We start from the raw sequence: 18,862 nt of genomic DNA, 5'->3' as shown, positions 1-18,862 counted from the left end.
TGGTTAATTGTGTGGGTGGATAATTGGGTGCTTGATTGATTGGGTGGGAGATTGATTGATTGGGTGGATAATTGATTGGGTGGGTAATTGATTGTGTGGGTAATTGATTGTGTGGGTAATTGATTGTGTGGGTATTTGATTGGGTGGGTAATTGATTGTGTGGGTAATTGATTGGGTGGGTAATTGATTGGGTGGGAGAGATTGTTTGGGTTGGTAATTAATTGGGTGGGTAATTGATTGGGTTGGTAATTGATTGGGTGGGAGAGATTGATTGTGTGGGTGGTTGATTGGGCAAGTGATTGATTGGGTGGATTGGTGATTATTCGGTGATTGATTGGGTGGGAGATAGATTTATTGGGTGAGTGATTGATTGTGTGGGAGATTGATTGGGTTCTTGGTCGATTGGCAGGGTGAGTGAGTGGGTAAGTGAATTAATGAGCGAGTTAAATTAATGAGCGAGTGGGTGGATAGGTGTGTAAGTGAATGGGTGAGTGAGTGAGTGATTGCGTGACTGATTGAGTAGGGTGCTTGGGGTGGGTCAGTGAGGGAGCGAGTGAGTCTGTGAATTAAGGTGTGAGCGGGTGAACAGCAGCATGAGAGAGGCGTGTAAGCGATCCAGTGAGTGAGTGCGCCGGTGAGTGAGTGAGCTGGTGAGTAAGTGAGTGAGTGAGCGAGTGAGCCGGTGAGTGAGTGAGCTGGTGATTGACCGCGTGAGTGAGCAAGTGACCACATGAGCGAGTGAGCCGGTGAGTGAGTGCGCTGGTGAGTAAGTGTGTGAGCGAGTGAGTGAGCCGGTGAGTGAGTGAGCTGGTAAGTGAGCGAGCCAGTGAGTGAGCAAGCGAGCGAGTAAGTGACCGCATGAGTGAGCGAGTGAGCCGGTGAGTGAGTGAGCGAGTGAGTGAGCCGGTGAGTGAGTGAGCTGGTAAGTGAGTGAACCAGTGAGTGAGTGAGCGAGCGAGTAAGTGACCACGTGAGTGAGCCGGTGAGTGAGTGAGCCAGTGAGTGAGTGAGCTGGTGAGTAAGTGAGTGAGCGAGTAAGTGACCGCATGAGTGAGCGAGTGAGCCAGTGAGTGAGTGAGCTGGTGAGGAAGTGAGTGAGCGAGTGAGTGAGCCGGTGAGTGAGCGAGCGAGTAAGTGACCGCATGAGTGAGTGAGCCGGTGAGTGAGTTCGCTGGTAAGTGAGTGAGCCAGTGGGTGAGTGAGTGAGCGAGCGAGTAAGTGACCGCATGAGTGAGTGTGCCGGTGAGTGAGCGAGTAAGTGACCACGTGAGTGAGTGATTGAGTGAGCCGGTGAGTGAGTGAGTGAGTCGGTGAGTGAGCGAGCGAGTGACCGAATGAGTGAGTGAGTGAGCCGGTGAGTGAGCGAGCGAGCGAGTGACCGCATGAGTGAGTGAGTGTGCCGGTGAGTGAGCGAGCGAGTGGGGGGGTGTGAGACCCTGCGTCTTTCAGCACCTTTCACTGCCGGGCGCCCAACGTCACACTCCGCTTTAAGCGCGCGTGCCCGCCGCTCTCTGTAGACCGCACGGCAGGAAGTCTTTGCAGCTGTCACTGGGCCCAGCCAAGAAGCAAAATAAACAAAAATAATAAAAACAAACAGGGGGATCACACTGCGGTGAAGGGTTCACCATGGCCGTGCTGGAGACAACCGAGCCAGTCCAGCCGAGAGGCCTGGGTTCGAGCCCTCGGTCTGTGTGTGTGTGTTTGTGTCTCTCTCTCAGGGTTCGTAATGGCCATGGCAAAGATGATGAGCCAGTACAGCCGAGAGGCCTGGGCTTGAGCGTCTGTCTGTGTCTCCCTCTCAGGTGTTCATAATGGCCGTGTTAGAGACACACAGAGAGGGATGGGATGCTGAGGTTCCGATGCGGAGGTATTCCAGCGGCCCCTGACCATAACCGGGTTCTCCCTTGTAGTGCGTCGATGGTCTCGGCCCCGTCACCAGTGACTGCACACAAAATAAAAGCCCAGTCCATTTGAAATGTGTTGACTCTCTGCCTCTGAGCTCCGTCTTCCCGAGTCTCCCACCCATCACCGCCACCATCCCCCATCTCCCTGCATCTCCCCCCGTCTTTCTCCCCGCATCCCCTCCCTCCGGTGTATCTCTTGCTCGATGTCTTTCCATATCTCCCCGCGTCTAAATCCCTGCGTCTAAACCCCCGCATCTAAACCCCTGCGTCTAAACCCCTATGTCTACCCCTCGTGTCTAAACCCCTGCATCTAAACCCCCGTGTCCAAACCCCCATATCTACCCCCCGCATCTAAACCCCCATGTCTACCCCTCGTGTCTACCCCTCTCGTGTCTAAACCCTTGCGTTTCCCCCCACGCCTATTTTGCATCTACCCCCATGTCTACCCCCATGTCTAACCCCTGCGCCCGACCCCTGTGTCCGACCCCCGCGTTCTTGACCCCCGCGTTCTTGACCCCCGCGTCCTTGACCCCCACGTTCTTGACCCCCGCGTCCTTGACCCCCGCGTCCGACCCCCCCCCCCCACGCACCCAACAGGACCGCTGCACACGCGACAGCTGCAAGTACCTGCACCCGCCGCAGCACCTGAAGGCGCAGCTGGAGATCAACGGGCGCAACAACCTGCTGCAGCAGAAGAGCGCCGCACTGCTAGCGCAGCACATGCACATGGCGAGCACGGGCGCCACCTGCACCCTGCAGGCGCCACAGGTGCACCCCATGGTAATCACGATGATGTGTTGACGATGACGACGACGACGACGATGACGTCGACTTGTGTAGCGCCGCCGCGGCCGTTCCCGCGGATTAGTCGGGAATGTGAGGAGCCGGTCATAGGCCGAAGCCTCGACAAACTGGAGCGTAGAGGCCTTGATGGGTAGGCCATAGGCCGAAGCCTTGACAAACTGGGAACGCAGAAGCCTTGATGGGTAGGCCATAGGCCGAAGCCTCGATAACCTGGGAACGCAGAGGCCTTGATGGGTAGGCCATAGGCCGAAGCCTCGATAACCTGGGAACGCAGAGGCCTTGATGGGTAGGCCATAGGCCGAAGCCTCGATAACCTGGGAACGCAGAGGCCTTGATGGGTAGGCCATAGACCGAAGCCTTGACAAACTGGAGCGCAGAAGCCGTGATGGGTAGGCCATAGGCGGAAGCCTCGACAACCTGGGAATGCAGAGGCCTTGATGGGTAGGCCATAGGCCGAAGCCTCGATAACCTGGGAACGCAGAGGCCTTGATGGGTAGGGCATAGGCCGAAGCCTCAACAACCTGGGAACGCAGAGGCCTTGATGGGTAGGGCATAGGCCGAAGCCTCGATAACCTGGGAACGCAGAGGCCTTGATGGGTAGGCCATAGGCCGAAGCCTCGATAACCTGGGAATGCAGAGGCCTTGATGGGTAGGCCATAGGCCGAAGCCTCGATAACCTGGGAATGCAGAGGCCTTGATGGGTAGGCCATAGGCCGAAGCCTCGATAACCTGGGAATGCAGAGGCCTTGATGGGTAGGCCATAGGCCGAAGCCTCGACAACCTGGGAATGCAGAGGCCTTGATGGGTAGGCCATAGGCCGAAGCCTCGACAACCTGGGAATGCTGGGAAGATCTGCACCCCCCCCCCAACCCCGGTGTGAAGCAGTGCGTCTCTTGACGCCTCACGTTCCCCCCCCCCCTCTGTGCCCCCCCCCCGCCCCACCATCTCGCAGATCTATCCGATGCTGCAGGGTTTCCCACCGACTCACGCGGGGGGCATCTTCGCCCAGGGCCACTCCCCCTACGCCCCCTTCTCCCCGTACCTACCCATGCTGTCGCAGGCCCCCATGGGGCTCTTCACGGACCTCTCCCTCGGGGGCCACCTCCTCTTCCCGGGGGGCTCCTACCTCCCACAGCTGGCGCTGGGGGACCCCACCGGCGGCGTCATGGCCCCCTCCATGGCCCCCTCCGCGGCCAGCATGGCGGGGGCCATGGCCGCGGCTGCCGCGGCGGCCGCCGTGTCACAGAAGGCCTTCCGCGGCGAGGTGAGGGGGAGGGGGGGAAGGGGGGGCGGCGGCGGCGGCGGCGGTGGCCTGTGTTGAGTTGTGGTCCGGTGGTGGTGGCGGTGGTGGTGGTGGTGTTGGCGGTGGTGGTGGCGGTGGTGGTGGTGGTGGTGGCGGTGGTGGTGGTGGTGGTGGCGGCGGTGGTGGTGGTGGTGGCGGCGGTGGTGGTGGTGGTGGCGGCGGTGGTGGTGGTGGTGGCGGCGGTTGTGGTGGTGGTAGTGGCGGTGGCAGTGGCCTGTGTTGCGTTGCGGTGTGGCGGTGGGTGGTGGTGGTGGTGGCGTAAGGCGGTGGTGATGTTTCACGGTGTGTTGTGGTCGTGGTGGTAATGGTCGTGGTGCTCGTGGTGATGCTGGTGGTGTTAGGTGGAAGTTCTGGATGGTGGTGGTGTTGTTTAGTGGTCGGGTGTTGTGGTCGTATTGGTAGTCGTGGTGGCATTAGTGGTGGTGTTCGGTAGTGGTTCGGTGAGGGTGGTGGCGCGTGGTGGTGGGATCTCGTGGTTCGTAGCGGTGGTGGTGTTCAGTGGTTTGGCAGCGGGCTTGAGTGTCTGGCGCACGTACCGTATGTATATTGTATATCGACACCCCGATCGAACACAGGCCAACAGCGTCATTGTTGAGCTGGTTGACAATTTGTTCCATTAGCAAGCACAAAAGTAGCACTTGCGCAACAATTGTTGGTATCTAATTGCAATTCGACACCGGGTCGGTGTCTGATTGAGCTGGAACGAGGCTCTTGGCCGTGGTTGGTGATGGTGGTGGTGGTGATTGAGCGGTCACGTCTCTCTGCCCCCTGGCATCTCCATGTGTGCCGTCTGCCTCTGGTGCATCGTCTATTCCGTCCAGTTTTGTGTTGTCCCGTCTCCTCCGCATTGTTGCTTCTGATTGGCTTTGTTACATCTCGGTTTTTTTTTTATATAGTTTGTCTCATTTCTTCCCTTGGCCTGAAGGTAAAGCAAATGTTGGCGTGCAACATTTGCAAGGCGAGCCTGCACAAATTGGAAATGATCGATTCGCCACGACACGGGGCACGTTGAATCGATGCCCTTTACTCAGTCAGTCGGTCGCGATGCGGTTGGTCGATTGAAACATCGTCGGCTGTCTAGCCTTAGTTGGGGGCACCCCTAGTGGCAGCTGTCCCTGCGTGGCACGAGGCTCATCTTCACGCTGGTAGCAGGCACCGCTGCTGCTGTGTCACAGATGCAGCCTGCGGTGGTTTGACAGGATGGCGGGCGATGTTGCTGCCGTGCGGGTGGTCAGGTCGAGGGGCACCCCCAGCGGCGGCTTTCCCTGCGTGGCACGAGGCTCATCTTCACGCTGGTAGCAGGCGCCGCTGCTGCTGTGTTGTCTAGTCTAGGGTGGGCGGGTGGCCAGCAACCACGCACACACACGCACACACGCACACACGCACACACGCACACACGCACACACGCACACACGCACACACGCACACACGCACACACGCGAACACGCGCACACGCACACACGTCCCGTACGCCCCTCTCTGGAAGCCGTGCCACCGACCCTCGTGCACCCATCCTGGCACCCACCACCTCCCTCCCCCCTCGGCCTCCCACCCCGTCCGGCCGCATCACCGCCCCTCAGCCACATTGGTGCCGAATTACCGCACCCTTGTGAATTCTGGCATCGGGGCGGCGGTTTCAACCGTCGCCCGGCCCGGATCCGCCGATGTTTACCGGACCGGAGTGGCCACTCTGCTCCGGAGTTGGCACATGCAGACAGAGAGAGAGAGAGTGAGAGACATAGAGAGAGAGAGCGGGTTGGGGTGATGTTAAATAATGAATTGAATTGGCACACGATGCAGGACTGGGTTCGCCTCTTAAACATTACAAAGATGACGATGACAACGATGACGACGACGGTGATGATGGTGGTCAAGTTTTCAAGTGTGTTGTAAACTATGAACTGTTGTTATTTTTGCCAGGTAAGGTCACACTGAGCTGTGTGCAGTTATCACAAACGGAGTGGCTTGTCATCGTCACCGTGTGGACGTTTACAGCGGTGGCAAAACTGCTCTAAAATTGCGTGATGTCGACTCTAAATGTGGAGGGTAAACCGGAGGACCCTGAGAAATATCCACGCGGCTACGGAGGGCCGTCAAGGTCGGGATGGAACCCACAACTTCCTGTATGCCAGGCGAGGTGTAGTTAAGGGGGTAGTATTTAAACCCGGCTGACAACTCGAGAGACCAGTCGCATTTGCAAGAAGTGGCCCTGGGTCTCGTCTGTCATCAACATGACATAGAGATGCAAAGGTATTGTACGTAGAGACGCATAGAGCTGCAGAGAGATGCCTGTTGTCCAAGTTTTCAAGTTTGTGCGAACAACTGAGTACTCAAAAGACCGGGATAGCAGCCTGATTTACAAGCAGTGACCCTGGGTCATTTGTCTGTCGGTAGGGGGGCGATCGTTGCTACTGTGTGTGGGTCTAGCCTAGGGGCACCCCCAGTGGTAGCTGTCCCTGTGTGGTTATTAGTCTGGCAGTAGGTGGGTGATGAGTTCTGCTGTGTGTGGGTCTAGCCTAGGGGCACCCCCAGTGGCAGCTGTCCCCGTGTGGTTATAGTCTGGCAGTAGGTGGGTGATGGTTGCTGCTGTGTGTGGGTCTAGCCTAGGGGCACCCCCAGTGGGAGCTGTCCCAGTGCATGATGATGAGGACATGGATTAAATCCATGATGATGCCAATGACAACAACGACATTTATAATGATGATGATGATGCTGCTGGTTTCGCAGCCTCCCTCTGCTGATGATAACGATGATTGGGTTGATGACGATGTTGAAGATTATGCCCCTGACGACGATGACGGTGGTGGTGGTGGCCGCGGGGGTCCCGCCGGTAATTTTTCATGGGCCTCGTGAAATTACCATCACTCAGTACAGTGCCGTGTCCTTTACTCTCAAAATAACCCCTCATTTGATATCTCGATCCCCTGATACACACTCCCCCCACTCGCCCTCCCTCCGTCTCAACCTCACGGTATTTTTAGCATCGTCGCCTCCGATCTCTTGAGCGGCTGTGAGCTCTAGACGCACGGTCTCCCTGTGTGGACTATGAGTTCTAGACGCACGGTCTCCCTGTGTGGACTATGAGTTCTAGACACACGGTCTCCCTGTGTGGACTATGAGCTCTAGACGCACGGCCTCCCTGTGTGGACTATGAGTTCTAGACACACGGTCTCCCTGTGTGGACTATGAGTTCTAGACACACGGTCTCCCTGTGTGGACTATGAGTTCTAGACGCACGGTCTCCCTGTGTGGACTATGAGTTATAGACGCACGGACTCCCTGTGTGGACTATGAGTTCTAGACACACGGTCTCCCAGTGTGGACTATGAGTTCTAGACGCACGGTCTCCCTGTGTGGACTATGAGTTCTAGACGCACGGTCTCCCTGTGTGGACTATGAGTTCTAGACGCACGGTCTCCCTGTGTGGACTATGAGTTCTAGACGCACGGTCTCCCTGTGTGGACTATGATTTCTAGACGCACGGTCTCCCTGTGTGGACTATGAGTTCTAGACACACGGTCTCCCAGTGTGGACTATGAGTTCTAGATGCACGGTCTCCCTGTGTGGACTATGAGTTCTAGACGCACGGTCTCCCTGTGTGGACTATGAGTTCTAGACGCACGGTCTCCCTGTGTGGACTATGAGTTCTAGACACACGGTCTCCCTGTGTGGACTATGAGTTCTATACGCACGGTCTCCCTGTGTGGACTATGAGTTCTAGACGCACGGTCTCCCTGTGTGGACTATGAGTTCTAGACGCACGGTCTCCCTGTGTGGACTATGAGTTCTAGACGCACGGTCTCCCTGTGTGGACTATGAGTTCTAGACACCTGGTCTCCTAGTGTGGACTATGAGTTCTAGACGCTCGGTCTCCCTGTGTGGACTATGAGTTCTAGACGCACAGTCTCCCTGTGTGGACTATGAGTTCTAGACGCTCGGTCTCCCTGTGTGGACTATGAGTTCTAGACGCACAGTCTCCCTGTGTGGACTATGAGTTCTAGACGCACGGTCTCCCAGTGTGAACTATGAGTTCTAGACACACGGTCTCCCTGTGTGGACTATGAGTTCTAGACGCACGGTCTCCCTGTGTGGACTATTGAGTTCTAGACGCACGGTCTCCCAGTGTGGACTATGAGTTCTAGACGCATGGTCTCCCTGTGTGGACTATGAGTTCTAGACTCATGGTCTCCCTGTGTGGACTATGAGTTCTAGACGTACGGTCTCCCTGTGTGGACTATGAGTTCTAGACGCACGGTCTCCCTGTGTGGACTATTGAGTTCTAGACGCACGGTCTCCCAGTGTGGACTATGAGTTCTAGACGCATGGTCTCCCTGTGTGGACTATGAGTTCTAGACGCATGGTCTCCCTGTGTGGACTATGAGTTCTAGACGCACGGTCTCCCTGTGTGGACTATGAGTTCTAGACGCACGGTCTCCCAGTGTGGACTATGAGTTCTAGACATCCGGTCTCCCTGTGTGGACTATGAGTTCTAGACGCACGGTCTCCCTGTGTGGACTATGAGTTCTAGACACACGGTCTCCCTGTGTGAACTATGAGTTCTAGACACCCGGTCTCCCTGTGTGGACTATGAATTCTAGACACACGGTCTCCCTGTGTGGACTATGAGTTCTAGACACCCGGTCTCCCTGTGTGGACTATGAGTTCTAGACGCACGGTCTCCCTGTGTGGACTATGATTTCTAGACGCACGGTCTCCCTGTGTGGACTATGAATTCTAGACACACGGTCTCCCTGTGTGGACTATGAGTTCTAGACGCACGGTCTCCCAGTGTGGACTATGAGTTCTAGACGCATGGTCTCCCAGTGTGGACTATGAGTTCTAGACGCATGGTCTCCCAGTGTGGACTATGAGTTCTAGACACACGGTCTCCCAGTGTGGACTATGAGTTCTAGACACACGGTCTCCCTGTGTGGACTATGAGTTATAGACACCCGGTCTCCCAGTGTGGACTATGAGTTCTAGACACACGGTCTCCTTGTGTGGACTATGAGTTCTAGACACCCGGTCTCCCTGTGTGGACTATGAGTTCTAGACGCACGGTCTCCCAGTGTGGACTATGAGTTCTAGACGCATGGTCTCCCAGTGTGGACTATGAGTTCTAGACGCACGGTCTCCCAGTGTGGACTATGAGTTATAGACACACGGTCTGCCTGTGTGGACTATGAGTTCTAGATGCACGGTCCCCCTGTGTGGACTATGAGTTCTAGATGCACGGTCCCCCTGTGTGGACTATGAGTTCTAGACGCACGGTCTCCTTGTGTGGACTATGAGTTCTAGACGCACGGTCTCCCTGTGTGGACTATGAGTTCTAGACGCACAGCCTCCTAAAGTTTGTGTCTCCCTAGAGTTTGTGTGTCTCTGAGTTTGTGTGTCTCCATGGAGTTTGTGTGTCTCCCTAGAGTTTGTGTGTCTCCCTAGAGTTTGTGTGTCTCTCTGTATTTTGGGTGTCTCTCTGTATTTTGTGTGTCTCTCAAGAGTTTGTGTGTCTCTGAGTTTGTGTGTCTCCCTAGAGTTTGTGTGTCTCTCTAGAGTTTGTGTGTCTCCCTAGAGTTTGTGTGTCTCTGAGTTTGTGTGTCTCCCTAGAGTTTGTGTGTCTCCATGGAGTTTGTGTGTCTCCCTAGAGTTTGTGTGTCTCCATGGAGTTTGTGTGCCTCCCTAGAGTTTGTTTGTCTCTCTGGAGTTTGTGTGTCTCTCTAGAGTTTGTGTGTCTCCCTAGAGTTTGTGTGTCTCCATGGAGTTTGTGTGTCTCCCTAGAGTTTGTGTGTCTCCCTAGAGTTTGTGTGTCTCCCTAGAGTTTGTGTGCCTCCCTAGGGTTTGTGTGTCTCTCTGAAGTTTGTGTGTCTCCACGGAGTTTGTGTGTCTCCCTAGAGTTTGTGTGTTCTCCACCTGTTCTGCAGACCTTTGAGTGTGCGCGTCAAGTGTGTGAGTGCGTTGGCAGTGTGCAATTGCGTCTCCTGTTTTTGTTTAACCAACTTGTTCGGCTTTCGCGATCAACGTCATCCATAATAGAGGGCGTTCTTGTTTGGGCTGGACCGCGTGCATGTAGACGTTACGTCGTTCAAACCCGCCACCACCTTCCGACACAGCCAATTTGTGAGGTTTGTCACGTGAGCGAAACCTTACCCATTAGCTACTTGTTCACCGGAGAGTGAACCCACAACATCATCATGCTGTCAGTGTTTGTTCACGTGACAAAGCTTTACGTATTGGCTGTGTCGGGTGGCGGCGGCGGGTCTCAAGCGACAATAAAAACCCCTCTCTAGAGTTTGTGTGTCGTCTCCCCCTGTTCTACACACCGTGAGTGTGTGAGTGTGTGAGAGTGAGTGTGTGTGTGTGGGGAGCGATAGTGTAGCGGTTAGCGCGCTGCGCTATGAACCCGGCGACACGAGTTTGATTCCCGCTCACGGCCAACACCAGTGACGATTATCTGAACCGGTCCCGGGCCTCCCCTAGGTCGACTCAGCCTCAAATGAGTACCTGGTGCGGTGTGTAAACATTGCCACTAGGGAGACAAAGGCGGTCGGGCGTGGTGCTGGCCACCCACCCCCTCGTGTACCGTTCCGGCCTTCATAGGTGCTCGCTAACAGCACTTGCCCCTACAGTCTGTTAAGACTATATGGGGGATCTTTGTCTTTGTTTTGTTTTGTGTGAGTGTGTGAGAGTGAGTGTGTGAGTGTGTGAGTGTGTGTTGGGGAGTGTGTGTGTGTGAGAGTGAGTGTGTGAGTGTGAGTTGGAGAGTGTGTCAGTGAGAGCGAGTGTGTGTGTGTAGAGTCTGTGTGTCCTCTCCCCCTGTTCTACAGACTGTGAGTGTGTGAGTGTGTGAATGTGTGAGTGTGTGTTGGGGAGTGTGTCAGTGAGAGCGAGTGTGTGTGTGTGTGTAGAGTTTGTGTGTCCTCTCCCCCTGTTCTACAGACTGTGAGTGTGTGAGTGTGTGTTGGGGAGTGTGTCAGTGAGAGCGAGTGTGTGTGTGTGTGTAGAGTTTATGTGTCCTCTCCCCCTGTTCTACAGACTGTGAGTGTGTGAATGTGAGTTGGGGAGTGTGTCAGTGAAAGCGAGTGTGTGTGTGTGTAGAGTTTGTGTGTCCTCTCCCCCTGTTCTACAGACTGTGAGTGTGTGAGTGTGTGCATGTGTGAGAGTGAGTTGGGGAGTGTGTCAGTGAGAGCGAGTGTGTGTGTGTAGAGTTTGTGTGTCCTCTCCCCCTGTTCTACAGACTGTGAGTGTGTGAATGTGTGAGTGTGAGTTGGGGAGTGTGTCAGTGAGAGCGAGTGTGTGTGTGTGTAAAGTTTGTGTGTCCTCTCCCCCTGTTCTACAGACTGTGAGTGTGTGAGTGTGTGCATGTGTGAGAGTGAGTTGGGGAGTGTGTCAGTGAGAGCGAGTGTGTGTGTGTAGAGTTTGTGTGTCCTCTCCCCCTGTTCTACAGACTGTGAGTGTGTGAATGTGTGAGTGTGAGTTGGGGAGTGTGTCAGTGAGAGCGAGTGTGTGTGTGTGTGTAAAGTTTGTGTGTCCTCTCCCCCTGTTCTACAGACTGTGAGTGTGTGAGTGTGTGCATGTGTGAGAGTGAGTTGGGGAGTGTGTCAGTGAGAGCGAGTGTGTGTGTGTAGAGTTTGTGTGTCCTCTCCCCCTGTTCTGCAGACTGTGAGTGTGTGAATGTGTGAGTGTGAGTTGGGGAGTGTGTCAGTGAGAGCATGTGTGTGTAGAGTTTGCGTGTTCTCTCCCCCTGGTCTGCGCGGATGTTTCCTCCGTTTTCGTGACATCCCTCCCCGTGGCTCGACCCACACACACGCACACACGCAACCTTCAGTGGGAACTGGTTTCGGCCAAAAAACCGCATCACGCCCCACCTCACCCAGCGCCGAACATTTCGCCTCTCATTAATTGGGAACGATTCACAGCAACAGCAGCTTCATCGCCCCCTGCCGCGCCAACTTGGGCACGCTTCTCCCGCTGACGGATCCCGAGATACTCCGGTGCCCAGGCGTCCTTCTTCTTAACCCGGGGGGGGGGGCGCGCGTGCGCTCAGCCCCCCCCCTCCCCCCCCCACCGGCGCTGTGAGATGCCCCTTCTGGGCGGGCGTGGATCTGCTGCACGGGCTTGGCGGGTCTTGCGGCTCGTCAAACGTGTCGCCGGTTTGAGCCGCGGTGGACGTGCGAGCGGGCGCGTGTAAGCGAAGGAACAGCGTGAGTCGGCATCGCCGCAGACGTACGAGTGCGTGAGTGCGTGCGTGAGTGCGTGAGTGCGTGAGCGAAGCATCCGCTCCGATGCCGGCGAGCCGAGTTCGATTCTGTGGCGAGTGCCAATTGAAACTGATCACGGGGTGGTTCCCCTTGGCCGGTGGTTCTTCTATCTTGACCTGTGGGCGCGCGCAACCTCGGCTGGTGCGAGATGCCCTTTCAAGCGGGAGCGAGACGTGGCCTGATTTTTTTTGCTTCGAAGGTAAATCATTCGAAGGTAAATCATCGAAAGCACTTATGAAGCCACGGGTAACGTAAAGCTGCAACTGACTTCGTGTCATCAACCCCCCACCCCCCGTAGTTTTTTAGCATTATTACATTTTTGTTGTTAATGACGAGAATCAAAAAGTGGTGCAAGGCTGCAGGAAAGGCTATGAACCACTGCCCTAAACTCAAACTTTTTATTTTGTTTTACTTTGCCAGGTGAGGCTCTCGGTATGCTCTCGGATATCTGCGTGCGGTTTATCTGATTTGCGGCGAGATGTTGACAGCGAAACATTCGCAACCCGTGGATTTTCCCTTCTGGCCCAAACTGATGGTCTTTAAGACCGTCGTTCTTCACCGTAAGTCGCACGATGCTCCAGCACAGGCCGAGCGAACATTTTCGCTCCGGGCCATCCCAAATCCGCGTGATCGCCTCTCGGCGACGGCCGTTGCCGCATCGCCACGAAAGCCGGGCCCCCGCGGAGTTTGGTGGCCGTTGATTGTGGCACGGCCCTGCCGTCATCCGCTTAGTGGGCCTGAGGCCTCCTCCTCGGCGGGAGCCAGGGAAGTGTTACGACCGAGCAAGCACGTCATCCGTCGGTCGTCCGTCGGTCGACCGATAGTTTTTGTTTGTTTTTTGGCATCGAGATCCGTGGGACATGAATCTTTTAGGATGATCCGCGGCCGCCCCCGGCCGTCATTAGCGCGGATAATCGAGAGTCCGCTGAATAATTTTTTTTTACGAGATGAGGCCCCGCTGAGCTGCGTGGCTCATATTGAGGAGCGAGCCTGGCTGTCGCAAATGATAGCTTAGCGACGGAGTGCCTTATCAGCATCATCATCACCACATGGGAATTTACAGCAGCCGAATACTCTGAACAGCATGTGTGTGTGTAGTGAGAACCCAGCGTTTGTGTGGGTAGTGAGATCCCAGCGTGTGTGTGGGTAGTGAGATCCCAGCGTGTGTGTGGGTAGTGAGATCCCAGCGTGTGTGTGGGTAGTGAGATCCCAGCGTGTGTGTGTGTGTAGTGAGATCCCAGCGTGTGTGTGTGTGTGTGTAGTGAGATCCCAGTGTGTGTGTGTGTAGTGAGATCCCAGTGTGTGTGTGTGTGGGTAGTGAGATCCCAGAGTGTGTGTGGGTAGTGAGATCCCACCGTGTGTGTGTGTAGTGAGATCCCAGTGTGTGTGTGTGTAGTGAGATCCCAGCGTGTGTGTGGGTAGTGAGATCCCAGTGTGTGTGTGTGGGTACGGAGATCCCAGAGTGTGTGTGGGTAGTGAGATCCCAGTGTGTGTGTGTGTGTAGTGAGATCCCAGTGTGTGTGTGTGGGTAGTGAGATCCCAGCGTGTGTGTGTGGGTAGTGAGATCCCAGCATGTGTGTGGGTAGTAAGATCCCAGCGTGTGTGTGGGTAGTGAGTACCCAGCGTGTGTGTGGGTAGTGAGATCCCAGCGTGTGTGTGGGTAGTGAGGTCCCAGCGTGTGTGTGTGTGTAGTGAGATCCCAGCGTGTGTGTGTGTGTGTAGTGAGATCCCAGTGTGTGTGTGTGTAGTGAGATCCCAGTGTGTGTGTGTGTGGGTAGTGAGATCCCAGAGTGTGTGTGGGTAGTGAGATCCCACCGTGTGTGTGTGTAGTGAGATCCCAGTGTGTGTGTGTGTAGTGAGATCCCAGCGTGTGTGTGGGTAGTGAGATCCCAGTGTGTGTGTGTGGGTACGGAGATCCCAGAGTGTGTGTGGGTAGTGAGATCCCAGTGTGTGTGTGTGTGTAGTGAGATCCCAGTGTGTGTGTGTGGGTAGTGAGATCCCAGCGTGTGTGTGTGGGTAGTGAGATCCCAGCATGTGTGTGGGTAGTAAGATCCCAGCGTGTGTGTGGGTAGTGAGTACCCAGCGTGTGTGTGGGTAGTGAGATCCCAGCGTGTGTGTGGGTAGTGAGGTCCCAGCGTGTGTGTGTGTGTAGTGAGATCCCAGCGTGTGTGTGTGGGTAGTGAGATCCCAGCGTGTGTGTGTGTAGTGAGATCCCAGCGTGTGTGTGTGGGTAGTGAGATCTCAGCGTGTGTGTGTGTGGGTAGTGAGATCCCAGCGTGTGTGTGTGGGTAGTGAGATCCCAGTGTGTGTGTGGGTAGTGAGATCCCAGCGTGTGTGTGGGTAGTGAGATCCCAGCGTGTGTGTGTGGGTAGTGAGATCCCAGCGTGTGTGTGGGTAGTGAGGTCCCAGCGTGTGTGTGTGTAGTGAGATCCCAGCGTGTGTGTGGGTAGTGAGGTCCCAGCGTGTGTGTGTGGGTAGTGAGATCCCAGCGTGTGTGTGGGTAGTGAGATCCCAGTGTGTGTGTGGGTAGTGAGATCCCAGTGTGTGTGTGGGTAGTGAGATCCCAGCGTGTGTGTGTGTGTGTAGTGAGATCCCAGCGTGTGTGTGTGTGTGTAGTGAGATCCCAGCGTGTGTGTGTGTAGTGAGATCCCACCGTGTGTGTAGTGAGGTCCCAGCGTGTGTGTGTGTGTGTAGTGAGATCCCAGCGTGTGTGTGTGGGTAGTGAGATCCCAGCGTGTGTGTGTGTAGTGAGATCCCAGCGTGTGTGTGTGGGTAGTGAGATCCCAGCGTGTGTGTGTGTGGGTAGTGAGATCCCAGCGTGTGTGTGTGGGTAGTGAGATCCCAGCGTGTGTGTGTGTGGGTAGTGAGATCCCAGCGTGTGTGTGTGTGTGTGTAGTGAGATCCCACCGTGTGTGTAGTGAGATCCCAGCGTGTGTGTGGGTAGTGAGATCCCAGTGTGTGTGTGTGTCTGTAGTGAGATCCCAGCGTGTGTGTGTGGGTAGTGAGATCCCAGCGTGTGTGTGTGTGTAGTGAGATCCCAGCGTGTGTGTGTGGGTAGTGAGATCCCAGCGTGTGTGTGGGTAGTGAGATCCCAGCGTGTGTGTGTGGGTAGTGAGATCCCAGCGTGTGTGTGGGTAGTGAGGTCCCAGCGTGTGTGTGTGTAGTGAGATCCCAGCCTGTGTGTGGGTAGTGAGGTCCCAGCGTGTGTGTGTGGGTAGTGAGATCCCAGCGTGTGTGTGGGTAGTGAGATCCCAGTGTGTGTGTGGGTAGTGAGATCCCAGTGTGTGTGTGGGTAGTGAGATCCCAGCGTGTGTGTGTGTGTGTAGTGAGATCCCAGCGTGTGTGTGTGTGTGTGTAGTGAGATCCCAGCGTGTGTGTGTGTAGTGAGATCCCACCGTGTGTGTAGTGAGATCCCAGCGTGTGTGTGGGTAGTGAGATCCCAGCGTGTGTGTGTGTGTGTAGTGAGATCCCAGCGTGTGTGTGTGTGTGTAGTGAGATCCCAGCGTGTGTGTGTGTGTGTAGTGAGATCCCAGTGTGTGTGTGTGTGTGTAGTGAGATCCCAGTGTGTGTGTGTGTGGGTAGTGAGATCCCAGCGTGTGTGTGTGTAGTGAGATCCCACCGTGTGTGTAGTGAGATCCCAGCGTGTGTGTGTGTGTAGTGAGATCCCAGCGTGTGTGTGTGTGTGTAGTGAGATCCCAGCGTGTGTGTGTGTGGGTAGTGAGATCCCAGCGTGTGTGTGGGTAGTGAGATCCCAGCGTGTGTGTGTGTGTGTAGTGAGATCCCAGCGTGTGTGTGTGGGCAGTGAGATCCCAGCGTGTGTGTGGGTAGTGAGATCCCAGCGTGTGTGTGTGTGTGTAGTGAGATCCCAGCGTGTGTGTGTGTGTGTAGTGAGATCCCAGCGTGTGTGTGTGTGTGTGTAGTGAGATCCCAGCGTGTGTGTGTGTGTGTGTGGGTAGTGAGATCCCAGCGTGTGTGTGTGTAGTGAGATCCCACCGTGTGTGTAGTGAGATCCCACCGTGTGTGTGTGTGTGTAGTGAGATCCCAGCGTGTGTGTGGGTAGTGAGATCCCAGCGTGTGTGTGTGTGTGTAGTGAGATCCCAGCGTGTGTGTGTGTAGTGAGATCTCAGTGTGTGTGTGTGTAGTGAGATCCCAGCGTGTGTGTGTGTGTGGGTAGTGAGATCCCAGCGTGTGTGTGTGTGTGTGTAGTGAGATCCCAGCGTGTGTGTGTGTAGTGAGATCTCAGTGTGTGTGTGTAGTGAGATCCCAGCGTGTGTGTGTGTGTGTGTAGTGAGATCCCAGCGTGTGTGTGTGTGGGTAGTGAGATCCCAGTGTGTGTGTGTGTAGTGAGATCCCAGCGTGTGTGTGGGTAGTGAGATCCCAGTGTGTGTGTGTGTGTGTAGTGAGATCCCACCGTGTGTGTAGTGAGATCCCAGCGTGTGTGTGTGTGTGTAGTGAGATCCCAGTGTGTGTGTGGGTAGTGAGATCCCAGCGTGTGTGTGTGTGTAGTGAGATCCCAGCGTGTGTGTGTGTAGTGAGATCCCAGCGTGTGTGTGTGTAGTGAGATCCCAGCGTGTGTGTGTGGGTAGTGAGATCCCAGCGTGTGTGTGTGTAGTGAGATCCCAGCGTGTGTGTGTGTGTGTAGTGAGATCCCAGTATGTGTGTGTGTAGTGAGATCCCAGCGTGTGTGTGTGTGTGTAGTGAGATCCCAGTGTGTGTGTGTGTGTAGTGAGATCCCAGTGTGTGTGTGTGTGTAGTGAGATCCCAGTATGTGTGTGTGTAGTGAGATCCCAGCGTGTGTGTGTGTGTGTAGTGAGATCCCAGCGTGTGTGTGTGTAGTGAGATCCCAGCGTGTGTGTGTGTAGTGAGATCCCAGCGTGTGTGTGTGTGTGTGTAGTGAGATCCCAGCGTGTGTGTGGGTAGTGAGATCCCAGCGTGTGTGTGTGTAGTGAGATCCCAGCGTGTGTGTGTGTAGTGAGATCCCAGTGTGTGTGTGGGTAGTGAGATCCCCCGGGGTGCTGTACCCACTCCGTGCGGTGACGCTCCACGTCCCACCGGCAGCTCGACTCCCAACACAGCGACCTCATTGTTGTGGGGCATTGCGCAAAGTTCATCTGGAACAAACTATTCACTTGGCTGGGGGGAGGAGTGTGTGTTGGTGGTGGTTGTGGTGGCCGTGGTGGTCGTGGTGGTGGTTGTGATCGCCGTGGTGGTTGTGGTGGTGGTGGTTGTGGTAGCCGTGGTGGTTGTGGTGGCCATGGTGGTGGTGTTGTGGTGGCCGCGGTGGTTGTGGTGGTGGTTGTGATAGCCTGGTGGTTGTGGTGGTGGTGGTTGTGATAGCCGTGGTGGTTGTGGTGGCCATGGTGGTGGTTGTGGTGGCCGCGGTGGTGGTTATGTTGGCCGTGGTGGTTGTGGTGGTGGTTGTGATCGCCGTGGTGGTTCAGGTGGTTGTGGTGGTGGTTGAGGTGGTTGTGGTGGTGGTTGTGGTGGCCATGGTGGTGGTTGTTGTGGCCGTGGTGGTTGTGGTGGTTGTGGTGGTGGTTGTGGTCGCCGTGGTGGTCGTTGTGATGGGTTGTGGTGGTGGTTGTGATGGCTGTGGTGGTTGTGGTGGTTGTGGTCGTGGTGCTATTGTTGCTGTCGGCTCTTGTTTTACGGAAGACGCGACCCAATGACAAAAGACGCGAGCCGACTCGCCGCTCGTTCCCTCCGGCCTTGTCTAGACCACCAACTCAAAAGAACTGAACACGCGGCCCCCACATTATTGTCTGGGAGCGTTAGTCTGCCAGTAGCGGTAGCGATGATGGCTGCTGCTGTGTGGCCTAGCCTAGGGGCACCCCCAGTGGCAGCTGTCCCTACGCGTTAGTCTGCAAGTAGCGGTAGCGATGACCGCTGCTGCCGTGTGGCCTAGCCTAGGGGCACCCCCAGTGGCAGCTGTTCCCTACGCGTTAGTCTGCCAGTAGCCGTAGCGATGATTGCTGCTGCTGTGTGGCCTAGCCTAGGGGCACCCCCAGTGGCAGCTGTCCCTACGCGTTATTCTGCAAGTAGCGGTAGCGATGGCTGCTGCTGCTGTGTGGCCTAGCCTAGGGGCACCCCCAGTGGCAGCTGTCCCTACGCGTTAGTCTGCCAGTAGCGGTAGCGATGATTGCTGCTGCTGTGTGGCCTAGCCTAGGGGCACCCCCAGTGGCAGCTGTCCCTACGCGTTAGTCTGCCAGTAGCCGTAGCGATTATTGCTGCTGCTGTGTGGCCTAGCCTAGGGGCACCCCAGTGGCAGCTGTCCCTACGCGTTAGTCTGCCAGTAGCGGTAGCGATTATTGCTGCTGCTGTGTGGCCTAGGCCTAGGGGCACCCCCAGTGGCAGCTGTCCCTACGCGTTAGTCTGCCAGTAGCGGTAGCGATGATTGCTGCTGCTGTGTGGCCTAGCCTAGGGGGCACCCCCAGTGGCAGCTGTCCCTACGCGTTAGTCTGCCAGTAGCGGTAGCGATGATTGCTGCTGCTGTGTGGCCTAGCCTAGGGGCACCCCCAGATGGCAGCTGTCCCTACGCGGTTAGTCTGCCAGTAGCGGGTAGCGATGATTGCTGCTGCTGTGTGCCTAGACCTAGG

The 18,862-nt window shown here is 55.7% G+C and overlaps 1 protein-coding gene across 5 annotated transcripts in view; it reads left to right on the top strand.

The window, feature by feature from the left end:
• The window catches only part of LOC116956339 (uncharacterized), an 89,054-nt gene that overhangs the window by 53,780 nt on the left and 16,412 nt on the right, over positions 1 to 18,862 (top strand). For 4 of the 5 annotated variants that reach the window (XM_076054211.1, XM_032977905.2, XM_076054213.1 and 1 more), the window contains exons 4-5: positions 2,502 to 2,684; positions 3,661 to 3,972. In XM_076054211.1, coding sequence (XP_075910326.1) covers positions 2,502 to 2,684; positions 3,661 to 3,972 — 495 coding nt within the window. The remainder of the gene's footprint in view (positions 1 to 2,501; positions 2,685 to 3,660; positions 3,973 to 18,862) is intronic. The other variant, XM_076054215.1, reaches the window with a different exon arrangement.

The sequence above is a fragment of the Petromyzon marinus genome, chromosome 64 (genome assembly GCF_048934315.1).
Source record: "Petromyzon marinus isolate PM22_M1 ecotype Great Lakes invasive population chromosome 64, UKy_Petmar_22M1.pri1.0, whole genome shotgun sequence".
NCBI classification, from domain to species: domain Eukaryota; kingdom Metazoa; phylum Chordata; class Hyperoartia; order Petromyzontiformes; family Petromyzontidae; genus Petromyzon; species Petromyzon marinus.
The sequence above is the reverse complement of the archived record's forward strand: the minus strand, read 5'-3'. Positions and strand labels throughout refer to the sequence as shown.